Below are 14187 nucleotides of genomic sequence, written 5' to 3'. Positions count from 1 at the left end.
AGAGGACTTTGAACCGGACTGGGCTATAGAATGATAGAAACTCTAAAGTTGATTTGGTCAACAGTGTTCAGTATGGCTCCCTGCTAGAAACTGCAAAGGACAGAAATCGCAATAGCTGGGGAGACAGAATCATCTTCCTGTAAAATATCCAAGTCAGTTGGTCATCCAAATGCTTGATTCACAAAGTTAGATGATTTTGAGGATAAAGCCAATAGCAGCACGTTTCCTCCTACCACACCATAGCTGACATTGGAAGCCGTGTGCAGAGCTGCATGGGGGACAATAAGACATCGGGAATAGAGGACTCTGTGCTCTGAGAATATTAGGGCTGTGTTTCCAAAAAAACCTTAGGGTTCCCCAACATAGAATAGATGTAAAAACACAGTGATAGAGTACCAGATACAAAATGCTCACACAGAGTTTTCTTTCCATTTCACACTCTTTCCAAGTTGAATTCATGTTTTTTTCATGTCACACAAGGTTTACAGATAATCAGGGACAAAAGAAGCAACTGCATAAATATTAATATGTAAGTCTGGACAAATGAATACCAAAATCCTAAATAAATATTCTCTGCAGATATTGAGGTACATTTGACATTTTTAAGAAATCAAATGTACTGAGATATAATTTGCATAAAATGGAATGCATGGCTTTAGAACATGCATTTCAATGAGGCTGCACAAATGCTTACACTCATGTAACTACCACTTCATTGAACTATGGAACATTTTTGTCTCTTGAAATTTTCCTCATGTCCATTGTCCATCATTCCTTTCCAAGGGGGGGGGGGTGTGAAAAACAGTATTTTTATATAAATCATGATAGCTTAATCTTGCCTACTCTTAAACTTCACCAAAAATGGAGTCATACAGTATACACACTTTTGTGCTTGGTTTCTTTGGCTAAACAAAATGTATTTTTGAGGTTCAACCACATTGTGTATATCAGTGCATTTAAAATTTTTTCTTGCCACATAATATTACACTGTTTGAATGTAGGACAATATATTCTGCAGTTTTCTTTGGAGCTGTCTCCCTTCCTCATACAGGCCCATCTCCTTCCACTCAAATTCTTTCACACCACTCTGGCAGCACTCCTCCGTAAAACTATTCTGTCTTATTTGGGGTCTGACACCTACCTTATGGTTTAGGTCTGAAACAATAAAGAATGGGAAGGGAAAACTGAAGGAGAAAAGGAACTATCTGAAAACGTTATTTGCCTCTTTTGTTTACTTTGAGATGTATGATACGTCTTTGTGTATATGCTGCTGCTGCCAAGTCGCTTCAGCCGTGTCCGACTCTGTGCAACCCCATAGACGGCAGCCCACCAGGCTCCCCCGTCCCTGGGATTCTCCAGGCAAGAACACTGGAGTGGGTTGCCATTTCCTTCTCCAATGCATGAAAGTGAAAAATGAAAGCGAAGTCACTCAGTCGTGTCCAACTCTTAGTGACCCCATGGACTGCAGCCCACCAGGCTCCTTCGTCCATGGGATTTTCCAGGCAAGAGTTCTGGAGTGGGGTGCCATTGCCTTCTCTGCTTTGTGTATATATTCTATCTCAAAATGTAGATAGACTAATATAGATTTCCAACAGTTAGAAAAAATAAATTTTAAAAAGTCACATACATACTTAGGCATTTTTCCCAATAAAAGAGAATTGCTTGAGTAAAGCCAATTAATCTGTGAAGAATATTTAGAGGGAATTACACTGAATACAGGGCTTTCCTGGTGGCTCATAGGTTAAAGCATCTGCCTGCAATGCGGGAGATCCGGGTTCAATCCCTGGGTCGGGAAGATCACCTGGAGAAGGTAATGGCAACCCACGCCAGTATTCTTGCCTGGAGAATCCCGTGGATTGAGGAGCCTGGTAGGCTACAGTCCACGGGGTCACAAAGAGTCGGACACAGCTGAGTGACTTCACTTTTTTCACATTCACACTGAATACATACCAGCATTTGTGTGTTTGAGAGAGAAAGGTGAAGAGGGAGATAGAGGGAAAGAGCTACAAGGTATTATTAATTTTAAAGAGCAAGTTTTTAAAACAATGTGAACAGTATGATCTTGCTTGTTTGCAAATAATAGAAAAATTGCAGCAAAATAATAATAGGATATGTATTTCTGAAAAGAGCAAATAAAGGTGTTTCTGTCTATAATTTTGGTTATCTCTAATTTTCAGATTTCTCTGACTTAAAAAACTAAAGAATGATGTGTGTATATAAAAATTTTAATGCAAATATGAAGCATATTAGGAAGGATTCGTTCATAGGAGTTGAAGGGTTAGAGAAACAATCAGCATTCTTGGGAATGAAAAATTGTCTTAAAGTAGAAAATAAATAGAGGTGTCAGCTCTCAGTAGACACTGCTGAAGATCAAAATATTGGGTTAGAAAAAAGGAGTTATTATGTGGTACTTAAAATCAAAAAGACTTAAAATTTAGGAAATATAGGTTGAGCAAATCCACCCAGAACTTCAACATTCACCTAGAATGTTTCCCAAGATGAAAAGATTAGGGGCAAGAATCAGAAGGAAGGGTACTTCACAAAAAGCTGACTACTGCAGAAGAAGAGTCATTTATACATGAATTCTTGTAATGTTTTAGAGTTACAAACAAACAACTAAACAAAGCACAAAACCTTAAAGTTCCAGGGTGCAGAAAATGTGTTATGTACAAAAGAAAAAACAAATCAGATTCCATCATACATGTCCTTCAATATTAATTACTAGAAAACAGTTGAATGGAGTCTTCATTTTTGTCAACAGAAATTCAATTATCAGGTGAAGAAAACAAAGGGAGAATTTCATTCAAGTCAACTGAGGATTATAATTCAGGAGACAGATTCAGAAGCTCTGAGAACTCTCCCACCTGTTAGAAGTTGAAGGTACAACCGTACACATTTTTAAGACAAAAGATTGTCATCAAAATGACATACTGACATCTTACATTAAAGTTCACCAGAGATAGTCCAGGTAAGCATGTGCAAAGCAATTAGCAAGTCTCCATGATTCCTCACAGAGTCAGGAAAGAATGCTGTTCTTTTAAGAAGTTACATTGCTAGTATTAGAAGAAAGGAAAAAAAAATTATCTTTATAGTCAAGCCAGCATTCTCACCTTTGAGGAGGTCTGGTTAATGTACAATGCAGAAGTACATTACATATTACACAGGGAGAAAAGAGACCCAAACAGACAGACAGACAGACAGAGAGAATTTTGTGCTTAAATTTCCTTGTCCAGCTTTAAAATATAAATTTTGTTTCATCACTTCCCTGAGTAGAAACTAGAATTTTCTAAGCAACAAAACTAGCATTAAGGGCAAAAGAAAATTCTGGACAAGCAAGGAATCAGAAGCTTTTTTTTTTTTCTCATAAAGTTTCACTTATATGATAAGTGAAGGTTGCAGGTTGAAGACGAGGGCTTGGAGCAGGAAAAGGTACAAATACTTCTGGGCTACATCCCATAGTTGTTTACTCCCACTCTTTGTTATGTGACTGGGAGTAAAGTGAAAGATAGGTGATTTAGCAGGTGTGTGCTGACTGTATGGGCTTGCTAGGTGGCTCAGTGGTAAAGTATCCTCCTGCCGGTTCAGGAGACTCAGGACACTTGGATTTGACCCCTGGGTGGGGAAACTCCCCTGGAGGAGGAATGGCAATCCACCCCGATATTCTTGCCTGGGAAATCCCACAGACAGAAGAGCCTGGGGGCTACCGCCCATGGGGTGGCAAAAGTTATACATGACTTCAAGACTGAGCACACATGTATGTCTTGGCATTAGTCACCTAGAAACGGAGGAATCATGGGCTGACTTAATCTCCTTTTTCTGATACCTTCTTCCAATAGAATATTTGCCTCCATGGTGACTGCATGGTTTTCCTGCAGTGGTGACTTCATAAATTTTAATCGTGTTCCAAAAGTATGATAGCATTATTCATACTCATGTCAAACCCCTGCCTATTTAGAAAATGCAAATCCAAATCCCTAGTGAGATTAGATACTTAACCAAGTTTCAAAGAGAATACTTGAAAGAAGCAGATATTTTGGTATTAACTTTATAGGCAGATCTGGGGGAGGCTTGGCACTCTAAGCACACTGGAGGAAGGAGTTAGGTAAGTGTCATAATGGGTCGTTCTACTAATCCATATTGTCTGAAGTGGATTTCTATTAATCAAAAACTGAGAGAAATTGTTAAATCTCACCAAGTCATAAAGTAAAAGATTTGATGTGGCATAGTTGTTATATTATTTAAAACCTCTCTAGCTTCAATTATATGTTCTGGAAATGTTCTGTTCATTTCTGATTAATTATGGTTATAAACTTTTTTGAGTTCCAAACTGATTTTGCATTTTTTAATTCTGCTGTAGGCTGTTAGCACCATGCGGTCCTTGGAAGTTATGTGCTCATGATGAATGCCAATATTTGAAGGGATCATCTCGTTTCTTTGAATGATTTCTCTCTGAACTTTATTTTTATTTTAAAATTAACACTACCATATTTAAAACTTTGTTAGACTATGTCTAGTTTGTGAAAGAGAAAGTGAAATTCGCTCAGTTGTGTCCGACTCTTTGCTAAACTATGGACTACAGAGTCCATGGAATTCTCCAGGCCAGAATACTAGAGTAGGTAACCTTTCCCTTCCTCAGAGGATCTTCCCAACCTAGGGATCAAACCCAGGTCCCCCAAATTGCAGGCGGATTTTTTATCAGCTGAGCTATCAGGGAAGCCCCATGTCTGGTTTATACTTGTTTATATCTTGTTACTATGTCTCTTACAATCCATACAGAGATGTTCAATCTTAGATCCAGAATACAAAAATGTAATTTAGAGTTTTTAAAATTTTTTCAGACTCTAACTCAGAATGTCTGTCATTCTAGGCAAGAAAGGCAATTATTCTAGAACTTGTAGGATTTGAGGGATCTTCAAAACACAAATCAGTTATGCAGCCACACAGCAGGAAGTAAAAGTTACTGACACTTTTCTAAGTGCTTTATGTATACTAATTCATGTAATCCTCATGACAGCTTAGGGTAGGTACTATTATTAAACCCATTTTCAGACGAGAAAACTGAGACATACAGAGAGCTTATGTAACTTGGTCAAAACCGTGAGCTTGTAAGTGACCTTGCCAAGAATTTAACTCAGCCAGTCAAGTTCTAATATTTATATTTTATTAGCCTGGATAAACAACTGAAGCGACTTAGCAGCAGCAGCAGCAGCCTGGATAAATAACACTCTCAGAGAGAAAGAAGTCTTTGGATTTTGATCCTTTCCTTGGAAGTGCGTAATTATTAGATGGATTTATTATTCATGCCAAGTCAAAGTTCTCTTTTCTTATCTTATTTGGCTTTCAGTTTTGAATACGTTGGCAAGATAGAGGAGAATTGCACTCTGAGAGTTTCCCGAGCAGGGGCCATCTTTCTTCTAGTTTTCTGAAACCCTTTAAAAAAAAACCTAAATCTTCCTTCAGGACTCCAAGATTTCTAACGTCTGGTCTTCCCTTGGCATCTTAGAGCAAGTATCACGGGAGACATCTGTAGGCAGCCCGCAGAGGGAAACCTGGAGGAACGACAAAGAGTATGTATTCCTGGTGTGTGTGGCAGTGTCAGTGAGAACTTCCAGGATGCCTTCATCCCCCTAAGAAGAACTTAGAAGATGTGAACAGTCTGTGTGAGTGGTACATTTTTTTGATGATGGGCAAGAGGGAGGGAAGTGAGAGAATCTCGTCAAAAACCCTGGGGGTAGACAGAGGACAAGCCAAGTTGTATCTGCTCCTTCCTCATATACGAATGTATGGTGAGAAAATCTGTTGAGGCCAGAGCAATGTTTATGCCCAAGCCATCTCTCTCAGTGGCTGCTCACTGCCTTTTCTCTGTCTTTCCATCCCTTGGATAAAGTGTTCTTCTTCAGAGGGGTTTAGAGAGACTGTGGTCAGATTTATCACATCAGAGCATGGCTGTTGAAATAAAGACTGTTTTCTGGGAAAAGGGGAAACAAAAGGCCCTCTTTTGTGAACGTCAAAGGCTTCCCTGATGGTCCCTGAGAAAGACACTAGGGTTTCAGGAGACCATTTCTTAGAAGTCCTGTGAACCATGTAGCTATAATCTTTTTTACCTTTTGGGTCCCATTCTTATCTTTACTCCAGCTATTTTCAGGACCCCCTCAGTGTCATACTGTTCTCTACTCTGGAGAAGATGGTGTGTTCCCCAGACTTTTCTCTGCTGAGAGACCTCTTTCTGATCCTGCTTTTTCAGATGCCCATGTGGGGCTCAGGTGAGAATATTTTATATTTTCTATACCTGGATTCTCTTACCCTCTGAGTAGAATCATTAAACCACTCTGCTGTGTCTCCTATAGACCTAGGTTAATTCCAAATCTTTTACTTTGATACAATAATGCATTTGCCCATACACAAGGGCAGATAAATCACTATTATTTTAGAGGTAAGGACCAGGTAGAATTTCTTTTCTGTTGCCTTCTAATTCATTCAGATCTCAATTTCTGGAGGAATGCATTGCTGATGCCCGAGATCTGCCAAAACTCTAGCTTCATGATTTTCCAGCACTCCTTCATCTTCCTCCACTGAATTTACTACCATTGCAATTTAGAAATCATCTATTTAATATGAAGTCACTGTGCTGACTGTGAGCTCCACAAGGGTGGAAATCTCCCTTGTCTTGCTCACTGCCATCTTCAGCCTGAATATGTGTGACAAATTATTGCCGTGTTAATGAGAGAGAAAATGCCAGTGGGTCTCTAGGACCTATGATGCCACTGTGCTCTAAAAGGCCCAGGCAGGGTATTGCATATTCTTTTCACTTGTGACTCCACTCCTTCCACAGATTCCTTTTCAGTGACTGGCCCGTCGGAACCCATCGTGGCCATGCTGGGTGCAGACACGGTGCTGCCCTGCCGTGTATACCCAGCCATGAATGTGGAGAGTATGGAGATCCGGTGGTTTCGCAACCAGTTCTCAGAGGCTGTGTTTGTGTATCAGAATGGAATGGAGCAGGTGGGAGAACAACTAGTAGATTTCAAAGGGAGAGCCGAGTTGGTGAAAGACTACATCACTGAGGGAAGAGTAGCTGTGAGAATCCACAGCCTCCGGGTCTCAGACAATGGAATGTACAAGTGCTTTTTTAAAAAAGGAACTGATTTCGAAGAAGCCATTTTGGAGCTAAAGGTGATAGGTGAGTAATTATCAGAAAATACAGATCACTGTAAGGGAAATGTAAGTGTTCTACATTTGATTTGGGGAGGAGGATGGTGAACAAGAGGCAACAAGTAAGTATCCTTGGAGGTGTTAACATCCTAGGCACTGAATTTAACCTCAAATCCTCTGTTTATCCTATTTATGCATTTATTGTGATGTACTTTAAAAACAAATTATTTCCATAAATATATATCATAAAAATAGATCATTTATTTCCCTCTATGTCTCTCCTCACATATTTTGAGGTAAAGCACCAAAATTAGCAAAATGTACCATTACGCCCAGAGATGAGAATCCCAGTTGGCTACCGTGAGGGACAGAGGCTTAACTGGAAGTGTTAGTGGTCCAGTCCCGAATGCACTGTTTGGAGGAAATGAGGGTTTGACAGAGTAGATTGAGATGCTGCTTAGTTGTGCTTGTTTTTTAATTTCATATACATGGACTCTTTTATGTCTGTTTTGTTGTGGTTGTTTTGGTTTTTGTTCACCATTAGGTTTGAGATTTTCCTATGTAGTTCATTGAATGTAGTTGTAGTAGTTCATTTCTATCTCTTTTCTGTTTGTTTGTTTTGCTTTTTACATTTAGATCTCACATCTGTAGAAACATATTTTTGGTATAAAATTTCATGATAGGTTCAAAATACTTTTTTGTAATGTATCTATTCACTTATCTCCATACCAATTGCTCTGTACAGTACATTGCTTCCCATAAACTTCTTATGGATAATTAGTGTAAGTCTAAATTTTCTATCTAGTTATAATGATTTATCTATTTCTTTGGTATTTCCGTTTCTAAAGCTTTATGCTCTCTGCCAAGACAAACATATTGTTTTTCTAGTTGTAAAGTTTTTCTCATTCTTTGAATATGTTAGGTTTACCTTAAATTAATACTCTCATTTAATATTATTTGTCAAAATATCTATACACTCATTTTATCTTCTTCCTTGTGTATAACTTTAGTGGAAAAGTCTAATCCATTAGGTCTTGAAGGAACGAGTGACAAACTCTCCTGAGCCATGTTACTGTGATCTCACTTTAATATCCTCCCAGTAAGAGGTCAAAGCTTTCAGAGTTACAGAAATAACCTTATGTAAGTGACAGCATTTTTCAGTACCTTTCCTATGTTAGTTTATTGACTTCTGAGTATGAAGACAAGTCCAATCTTTTAGAAGCAGTTTGTTGAATAGGACTGAGCCAGACATGGTGGAGCCATATTTTATGCTATCAAGTTTTATAAAGACAAATAATACATAGTCTTAGAAGTCAGAACAGTCTTCATTCTCAAAGACATGGTGGATTCATCTAGTATTCTGGTAGTGTTATATTTTAACATGGGTCTTAGTTATGTGAATCTACTAGTAGACCCAGCCCATGCAAAATTGAAGAAAAGTATGAGGAGTGGAAGGAAAAGAAAGGAGTGAGAATGGAAAAGTTAAAATGTCTTGACTCTTTCATGGACTCACTTTACCATGTTACGTTCATCTTTTAGGTAAGCTTTACTCAGAGGAAGAAGGAAAACTTGGAAAAGGAAATTATTTAAGGAAGTGACTATGAAAAATCTCAACTTAAGCAGCAGATGAAATAGACATGTGATATAGATACAGTAATTTTTTTCTGAAAGAATTTAACATCAACAGATTTTACTCTGTTCCTTCCCTATTATCCTTCTATGGCCAGTTGCAGATATGCTTGTGTAGAGGAGATATGACAGACATTGGTATAAGTCCCAAAATCAGCTTCAATGCTCTTTTACCTTTTGAACTTCAGATAACCATTGATCTCATGGGAAAAGAAAAGAACCCCCTTCCATCCCCTGAGAACTATGGCGCTTTGTCCATCTTTCTCCACTGGTGTAGCTGTGAAATATGAGGAACTTCTGGACAAAAACTCTCCAAGTCTCAGATGAATGACTTTCCTCTCCAGGTCTAGGTTCTGATCCTCGTGTTTTCTTGGTGGGTCCAGAAGATGGAGGAATAAGGTTGAAGTGCACAGGCAAGGGATGGTTTCCGCAGCCTGAAGTACAATGGGAAGATGCGAAGGGAGAGAAGATCCCATCTGTCTCTGAGGACGAGATACAAGATGATGATGGCTTGTTTCAGATTGAGGCATCCCTCATTGTGAGAGACAGCTCAAAGACACAAGTGTCCTGTTCCATGAAGAACCCCTTCTTTGGACAAGAGCAAGTGGAAACCATTTTCATCCCAGGTCCGTGCTGCTCATTTGGGAGATAGGAGAGGAGTGAGGAAGGGATACGGGCTTCCCTGATGGCTCAGTGGGTAAAAAATCACCTGCAAATCAGGAGACACAGGAGATGTAGGTTTGATCCCTGGATCGGGAAGATTCCCTTGAGGGAGGAAATGGCCACCCACTCTAGTATTCTTACCTGAGAAATCCCATGGACAGAGGAGCCTGTGGTCTCCAGACCATAGGGTTGCAAAGAGTCAGAAATGACTACCTAAACACACTCACACACGCAAGGAAGGAATATTTAGCACATGGGATGGGATAGGCTTGCTTGGCATATGTTTTTAATCAGGTTTTGGGGATCCTGTGTCAGAATCCTTCTTCCCTAGGCCCTCTCCTTGGAAGGCAGCATTTGTTGTGATTTTGGTGATACTTGGGATTTCGGTTGGTGCTATTGTGTATTTGACCTTGAAGGAACGACGGGGAAAGAAGAAACTGTCAGAAATCAAGGGAGAAAAGGAGGAAGAAAGTAAAGCTAAAGGTAAAACTGGGCATCAGACCTGGTGGAGATATGTGACTTTATGGATTTGTTAACATGTGCATGTGAATGGCATTTTTGGGGAATGCAGAGATATGTGTAAGAATGAGTTAGAACCCCAAGACCTCCAACAAAACATGGAGCTCAACAACTTCCTGAGGAAAAAAATATTATAATTGAGTCCACTGGAGAGGGAAAAATCACTGATATAGGCCTAGAGCTTATTTTTTCAATGGTCATAATAATAATAATTCTCAAAGGATTTTTTTTGTTCTAGATATATGGAAGTAGCATTTAGAATCTGGGCTAAGTAACGTAGTCTAGAAAATATTTTCTGTTAAACCCATTTTTTTTTTCCTTTTTAGAATCACTTGAAAGAGAGCTTGGTAAGTTTTCCATTTTCATTGCTCTAAAATAGGAGATAGAGTCCTTACTGTATGCTATATGTCTGGCATCTCACAGACTATTATTCCTTTTCAGCCAAAAGGAAAGAATTATATCAGCAAGGTGAGTTATACTGTTGTTATAGTTACAAAAACCCTCTCATCGGCCCTTTTCTTCTGGTTGTATTCTATTTACCTTGTTAGTGAGAGAGGGACCGACTACCCTAAACAGTATAAAATGGTCAAACACGTGATAGCCAACACTGGACAAATAACAGCCGTCTTTTAAACACATATATCCTCACATATATATTCACATCCTGGGATGGAAAGACACCGCGTGCCATGCCGGAGCACGTGGAGGTTGCACTTGAGAGCAGAATGAATAGAGCAAGGTCTGTGGGAGACAGGTTTTGTAGTAACAAGAGGATGAGGTGACCCTGTTTCTGTGGAAGTATGTAATTGGCTTGTTTGATTAATTGTGCAGGCTGACAGAGAGGTAAAATTCATTAGGTTGAAGATCAGGTGGGGTTCAGCTGTTTTGGCCCACAGGGAAATTAGCTGAGAGGGGAGAATTTCCTGATGACTAGAGGACATATCTAGTGAGAGCAGGTTGTCCTTTGTTGTTTAGTCGCTGAGTTGTGTCTGCCTCTTTGTGATCCCATGGACTGTAGCCAACCAGGCTCCTCTGTCCATGGGATTTCCCAGGCAAGAATGCTGGAGTTGGTTGCCATTTCCTTCTCCAGAGGATCTTTTTGATTCAGGGATCGAATCTGGGTCTCCTGCATTGCCGGCAGATTCTTCACCATCTGAGCTGGAGCAGGAGAACCCCCAGTTAGGCATTTGGAACCCTGTGAAGCTCAAGGGTATCTAGGCAGCACACAAAATTTTAGGCTTTCCAATATATTCTCAAAACTTAAGCCTACCTTTTCTTTCTCCCCAACCAAAAAAAAAAAAAAAAGAACCTGCTTATTTTATCATAGATGTAGAATGTGAAAAATGTGAGAAATAAAACTGGAGATGTAAAAGAAGATAAGTACATCAGAATTGTCATTGAGATCATAAACACAAATATACTGTACTATGGTAAACCCTCAGATTTTCACGTTCTGAAGTGACATTCCTATAAATGGGAGAATCTAATGTCTTTGTTTTATTTCAGACTGGAGAAAAGCTGAGTTATATGCTGGTGAGTAACTGATATTTTCTTGGGGCTTCAGGTACTTCGGGATTTTGTGAGGCATTTTCAGAGCATTTTTCAGATAGGAGCTATCCTCGGGAGATGTTACTTTGAATCTAGGAGTCCAAAAAAACACAAGGGGATAAAGGGAGAAGCTTCTCACTAGTTCAGAGGACATGTATTTGGCATATTCTTCCATCTGATTTTTTTTTCCTTTTTAGACTGGAGGAAGGAACAGTTCAAAGCAGGTGAGTTACCTTACTATTATTTGTCTCTTTTAATCTCTTTTATACAACTGAGAAACTTTGTATAAACTCCCAACAATACTTAACTGGTTATTCATTTCATGGCTTTCACTTCAATCTAACGCAGAAATGTTACCAGATTTCTTACCATTCTGACATCATTCATTCATTCAGCATTAAATTATACAACTATTTATTTAGTGCCAAGTAAATAAAGTGGATTTGGTCTCTGACTTTATGGGAAAGTGCATGTACAAACTGTGATGCCTTATGAAGGAATAAGAGATTGCCATGAAGAAAAAAACGGTGGATTAAAGGAATTCCCTTGAGGCATTTATATTTAGTCTGAGACTTAACTGCTACTGTAGATCTATTCATGTGAAAGAGAGTAGTTCAATCAGAAGGATGTCGGCTGTGTACTCAGTCTGAGACAGAGAAGGGCTTGTTGCATCTCAGTGCAAGTGGAAAATGGGCCCTGAGCATCTTAGAGTCTTCCCCAAGTCACAACTCTCTATTTCTACTTCTTGCTATTCATTCTGAATATCCCTGTAGCCACAAACATTGCCTAGTTAATTTAATCCTCCAAAAATTAAAATATATTGTAATCATTCACATACACATTCTTATGAGAAAAATTTTAGTTATTGAAGATGCTTGGTTTGACCAGAAGCAGATTCATTACTACTAGTGTTAACACTATTGCTACTGTTACTACAGGTATTAGTGTTACTATAACCATCAGAAGCTAAAATTTACCAAGTGTTCATCATGGACAAAATATAATACTAAGTTCTCTGCATATTATCTCATTGTCTTCTCACAGTAGTTCTATGCTGAGGCATCATAATTATGTATACCTTCATGAGATTAAAGTGGGGCCAAGAGAAGCAAAGTAACTTCAAGACTGCCACTACTAAAAGCAGAGCAATTGTCAAATTCATATCTTTCTGACCACAGAGCCTGGGATTTAAACCATTAAAAGTATAAGAAGAGTGTAAGATAAGAACTATAGATGGCTTAGTTATTACCTAATCACACAGAAAACGAACCCCAAAGAAACGTAAATGAAAGTGAGCACACTGTGATTGGAAATAAGAAATGGCTTAATTATTAAGAGCAAGCAGTAAAGCAATCGGCATTTGCAGGAGGTTAGAGAAGGCTCAATTTGAAATACATGACCCTGGGGATTTTCAGAGACAGACTTCTTAGTTAAGTGTTCTCAGCCTGTCTGGAACACATGGTTACCTAGGGTCCTATCCATCCCTGGCCTTCTATGACCTACACATCACATGTCTCCTGTGAATGAACATAGAATATAACATGCATTGTTTTACCTAATCTTCCATTTTTCTCTTTTTTTCCTCCATTCTCCTTTCCCCGTAATTTGCATCTTTCCTAAAGCCAACCAGTCTCCACTGTGGAATGACCTTTATTTTCCCCTCCATACCTACAGTGGCTTTCACTCTGAAACCGGAAACAGCTCATCCCAACCTCGTCTTATCTGAGAACAAACAACGCATTTCTTTAAAAAATAATGTTCCCCAGAATGGTGATGCCTCAACACACGAAGAGCAAGGGGAGTCTGAAGCCATCTTCAGTGTTCTGGGCGAGAAGTCCCTCACCATGGAGAGGCAATACTGGGAGGTAGAAGTAAATATGAGGAAAGAAGATGGATCTGCAACTCGATGGGCTCTGGGCATTTGCTCAGAGACAGCAAAGAGAGAGGGCTGGTTTGTAGAAAGGCCAGAGAAGCATTTCTGGGTTTTGATATACAAGGAAGGAGAAGTCATAGTTCCCACCTCCCAGAAAATCTCTCTGTCACTGAGGCAGCAGCTCCACAGGATAGGAGTTTTCCTGGACTGGGAAGCTAGGAACCTGTCCTTTTATAACATGGCCGATGGGTCCCACATCTATTCTTTTACTGGCATCGCCTTCTGTGGGAACTTTTTTCCTTATTTTAGCCTTCGGGGTACTGGTACATCTTTGACCATCTGCTCAACTTCAGATCACCCTGAGAATTGTCCTGATTCTTCTCCAAAGACCTCTCTAACTCATTTAAGTAGCTGTGAAACAAATGTTCCCCAAGAATCTAACTCTCTGTTGTAAGAAGTGAGTGTCAGCACCTCTCTGCCTCTGCTCAGGCTTCTTACAGGTATGTTGTCCAGGAACACTGTCCTTCTCGAAGAGTAAGTCATTCTTATTAGGTTTAAATTCAGCCTCTTTCAAAGAGAGATAGAGGGAGAAAGAGAAATGGGCAGCTAAAAATGTCTGGCGGAATTTCCTCTAGTGTTATCTTTGGAGAAGTACTCAATGTGGATAGCAATGATTTGTCACAAGGAAACTCCAAGTAAACACATGAGCCTTTCTGCAGTTCTGGTATTTATTGTGTTTTGAAGTAAAGATGTTTAAAACTACATTTAAAGTGGAAGTCTCTGTTGTCACTATTTTTGTTATC

General features: G+C 39.3%; 1 protein-coding gene across 2 annotated transcripts; it reads left to right on the top strand.

Moving 5' to 3' along the window:
- The first annotated feature begins 5338 nt into the window (after positions 1-5338).
- Positions 5339-14148, top strand: LOC133059603 (butyrophilin subfamily 1 member A1-like). 2 transcript variants are annotated; one of them, XM_061146954.1, is made up of 10 exons: positions 5339-5567; positions 6136-6263; positions 6833-7180; positions 9126-9407; positions 9760-9927; positions 10290-10310; positions 10405-10431; positions 11470-11496; positions 11709-11735; positions 13186-14148. In XM_061146954.1, the coding sequence occupies exons 2-10, from the start codon at positions 6185-6187 to the stop codon at positions 13836-13838; spliced, it is 1632 nt and encodes a 543-aa protein (XP_061002937.1). In that variant the 5' UTR covers positions 5339-5567; positions 6136-6184; the 3' UTR covers positions 13839-14148. The 2 variants fall into 2 exon arrangements, with proteins under 2 accessions (XP_061002937.1, XP_061002936.1); XM_061146953.1 differs by having other exon boundaries at positions 5340-5660.
- Positions 14149-14187: the final 39 nt, after the last annotated feature.

This window comes from Dama dama, chromosome 7, assembly GCF_033118175.1.
Source record: "Dama dama isolate Ldn47 chromosome 7, ASM3311817v1, whole genome shotgun sequence".
Classification (NCBI taxonomy): domain Eukaryota; kingdom Metazoa; phylum Chordata; class Mammalia; order Artiodactyla; family Cervidae; genus Dama; species Dama dama.
The sequence above is the reverse complement of the archived record's forward strand: the minus strand, read 5'-3'. Positions and strand labels throughout refer to the sequence as shown.